Source organism: Babylonia areolata, chromosome 1 (genome assembly GCF_041734735.1).
Source record: "Babylonia areolata isolate BAREFJ2019XMU chromosome 1, ASM4173473v1, whole genome shotgun sequence".
NCBI lineage: Eukaryota > Metazoa > Mollusca > Gastropoda > Neogastropoda > Buccinidae > Babylonia > Babylonia areolata.
In genome coordinates, this window is record NC_134876.1 from 102,830,208 (window position 1) to 102,834,076 (window position 3,869).

The 3,869-nt window shown below is 47.5% G+C and overlaps 1 protein-coding gene across 1 annotated transcript; it reads right to left on the minus strand.

The window, feature by feature from the left end:
• Nucleotides 1–2,245: 2,245 nt before the first annotated feature.
• On the minus strand, nt 2,246–2,933 carry LOC143294694 (beta-1,3-galactosyltransferase 9-like). Its single transcript, XM_076606100.1, has one exon. The coding sequence runs from the start codon at nt 2,906–2,908 to the stop codon at nt 2,309–2,311; it is 600 nt and encodes a 199-aa protein (XP_076462215.1). The 5' UTR covers nt 2,909–2,933; the 3' UTR covers nt 2,246–2,308.
• Between the last annotated feature and the right edge of the window lie 936 nt (nt 2,934–3,869).

Below are 3,869 nucleotides of genomic sequence, written 5' to 3' on the forward strand. Positions count from 1 at the left end.
TTGGAAGACCCTGCAAGCGCTTCAAGGACACCTTGAAAACAAACCTCAAAGCCTGTGACATAGAAATCGCTTCCTGGGAAACTGATGCCCTTGACCGCTCTCGCTGGAGGACGCTGTGCTCTAGTGGCATAAAGACGTTTGAAAACAAAGAGAACGCTGGCCATTGAGGAGAAGCGTGAGCGAAGGAAGCAAGGCTCAACTTCTGGAGACGTTTTCCCTTGCAACACCTGTGGGAAGTGCTGCGCATCCAGAATCGGCCTCTTCTCCCATATGAGGACACACACCGACAGATAAGCCTGCCTGCCTACTCGTCCGTCGGTCCGACGGGAGACTCCATTGTGGCGGCGTGCTGGTGAGCGTCCGTGCGTTTGTGTCTGTGCGGGTGCCTGGGTGCATGTTGCAGGGATGCGTTTTCTGGAGGGCGGCATGGGTGGGTGGATGGTGTTCAATGTCCAGTTGTGTGAGTGTTTTCTGGAGGGCGCCATGGGTGGGTGGATGGTTTCAATGTCCAGTTGTGTGAGTGTTTTCTGGAGGGCGCCATGGGTGGGTGGATGGTGTTCAGTGTCCAGTTGTGTGAGTGTTTTCTGGAGGGCGCCATGGGTGGGTGGATGGTGTTCAATGTCCAGTTGTGTGAGTGTTTTCTGGAGGGCGCCATGGGTGGGTGGATGGTGTTCAATGTTCAGTTGTGTGAGTGTTTTCTGGAGGGCGCCATGGGTGGGTGGATGGTGTTCAATGTCCAGTTGTGTGAGTGTTTTCTGGAGGGCGCCATGGGTGGGTGATGTTCAATGTCCAGTTGTGTGAGTGTTTTCTGGAGGGCGCCATGGGTGGATGGTGTTCAATGTCCAGTTGTGTGAGTGTTTTCTGGAGGGCGCCATGGGTGGGTGATGTTCAATGTCCAGTTGTGTGAGTGTTTTCTGGAGGGCGCCATGGGTGGGTGATGTTCAATGTCCAGTTGTGTGAGTGTTTTCTGGAGGGCGCCATGGGTGGGTGGATGGTGTTCAATGTCCAGTTGTGTGAGTGTTTTCTGGAGGGCGCCATGGGTGGGTGGATGGTGTTCAATGTCCAGTTGTGTGAGTGTTTTCTGGAGGGCGCCATGGGTGGGTGGAATGTCCAGTTGTGTGAGTGTTTTCTGGAAATGTCCAGTTGTGTGAGTGTTTTCTGGAGGGCGCCATGGGTGAGTGATGTTCAATGTCCAGTTGTGTGAGTGTTTTCTGGAGGGCGCCATGGGTGGATGGTGTTCAATGTCCAGTTGTGTGAGTCTTTTCTGGAGGGCGCCATGGGTGGGTGGTTTTCAATGTCCAGTTGTGTGAGTGTTTTCTGGAGGGCGCCATGGGTGGGTGGTGTTCAATGTCCAGTTGTGTGAGTGTTTTCTGGAGGGCGCCATGGGTGGGTGGATGGTGTTCAATGTCCAGTTGTGTGAGTCTTTTCTGGAGGGCGCCATGGGTGGGTGGTTTTCAATGTCCAGTTGTGTGAGTGTTTTCTGGAGGGCGCCATGGGTGGATGGTTTTCAATGTCCAGTTGTGTGAGTGTTTTCTGGCACGTGCTTAGGTGTGTTGGGGTGGGGAAGGTGCGGGTAGACAGGAGTATTGATGGGGAGGCGGGGTGTGAGGAACGAAATGTAAAGCGTTTTGAGCAGTATTTCTGAAGAGATGCGCTACATAAACGTCCATATTATTATTATTATTATTATTAACACGAAATCCTTGCCAACACAAGCACATACAAAACATTTCACAATTTATAATAGAGTTATTTGACTAATGGATCAAGACTTGTATCACTATTAATCATTTCCAATGAGGTGATTCTTCAGATGTTTCTTAAACACGTTTTTATTAACGATACCTTTTAGTGCGAGTGGAAGATTATTCCATAAATTTCCAACAGAGTACAGAACGCTGGATTTGTAAAGGTTGTTTCTTGGTCTGGGTATGCAGAGCATGTGGTTGTGTCTGTGTTCATCAGTTATAAAAGGGTCAGCAATCTTTTGGAGCATTTCCATACATAATAGTATGCATGCAAACAGCTTTATTAAAGAACTGCCTTTTGTGAAAAGATAATAATATAATAAGTTGTTTATAGTCCATTGGGGTCAGGGAGCTAGTTTTTCACAATACTATTATAGGCTACGCGGAAGAAGAAGAAGAAAACAATATTATTGTGTGTGTGTGTGTGTGTGTGTGTGTGTGTGTGTGTATTCAGAGTAGTTTCGTCCTATAAATTTGTTATTCAATCAGTAATTAAACACCTGAGCAATCTGAAATCGTGCACTCATAACATTTCTTCATTCAGTTCAGGTCTGTGGTATTCAAGAGCAGTTACCAATGAGAAAGTGATTCCATACTAGATAGATAGAAGATACATGTTTGAAGCCTGTCTGGGAAATGTCGGTATCATTCACAAGACGACATCTGGGCTGGGACTTGGGTGGATGTGAAAACTGCAAACTGTGAAGCCGATAGACGCCAGCACTCTTGGCCAACACACCCGTGATGTATGCATCCTCGTTGGTGATGAGTGGCATATATTGTGAAACATGACGTAAAGATCTGATGGCGTCACCGGACATGACGTAAGACTGTCCGTACACGTACTGGGGCCAGTACGGGAGAGGATACGCATCAGTGCTCACTTCCCAGCGGCCCTTGCGCGCGACTGATGGCCTTCTGCTTGCTTTCAGGTGGCCGAGCACAAAGTGAGAATTATTTTGGGACACCAAACTCAACACATCCAGAAGAAGTGGCACGTTGACGAAAGTGTCTTCATCTACTTTGAGCAGATACTTGGCTCTGGCACAGTGCAGGTCCGCCCACTGCAGCACCATGGCCATTTTCAAACTAAGGTTTCCATAACTGTCCAGGAAATCACCCACTACAATGTCATTGAAAGCTGCTGCCTCGGAAACCATTTTGTCATGATTGTAGGTTCTGGATACGCCCACAAAGAAGACGAATTTGACGGAGCCATTCAGTGACCTTGAATCACCAGGCCATGGGTGTCCATAAGCGGGGCTGCCCCACGTTTCTCTGATGGCTGTTCTGTGTGCTGTGTGGCTGTGCACAGACGGTACAACGACCAGAAGGACAGGACCTTCAGGTGGACACGTTGTCTGGATTAACCATCGGACAGCAAACTGATTCACTAAAGTCTTCCTCGGTGTGAAGAAGGACGCATTGTTCGCGAGATATGTCTCAGAACGTACAGATCTAATCATGGAAACAATGTTTATGACGCTATTGGAAAATGCGTGAACAACAATTCTGTATTCAGAACTGTAATTGCGATTTTCATTCCCGTCAATTGCACGCATGTCTTTTCCATCACCTTCAGTTGCTAACCATGAGTTTGGAATAGAGTGTTTTTCGTTAGAGTGGTGTGTGGACACCAAAGTGATGGTTTGAAGAGAATTGTTGAGCTGTGTGTGGTCAGTGACGGCATGTGTCAGTTGACGGAATATGGCGGCCAGCTGTGTGCCCGCCTGCAGACAGGCTGTGTGAAGGGAGGGCAGGTGCACACACAACATCTGGCGCATCACCCACACCACGCAGCACGTCACGGTCAGCACAAACACACGTCGAATGAACTTGAATCGTAACTGTGACGCCTTCATCTGTCATGACAAGACAGACAAAGAGAGACAACAGTCAGGATAATGTATGTCATATAAATTGCTGCGCCATTACATATATACAACGGCAACAACAACAGCAATACAAATACTAATACTAATTGTCACACAATGCTCATCAAACCGCTCACTCACACTGATTACATGCATTTGACCAAATAGGACATATAAATAAATTTACATTAATTCAATAAACAGTTTACTTTCTTGATTTTCACACACACACACACACACACACACA

Bases quoted from the DNA above. Each gene is read 5' to 3' on its own strand.
- LOC143294694 (XM_076606100.1), bottom strand. From the start codon at position 2,908: ATGGTTTCCGAGGCAGCAGCTTTCAATGACATTGTAGTGGGTGATTTC.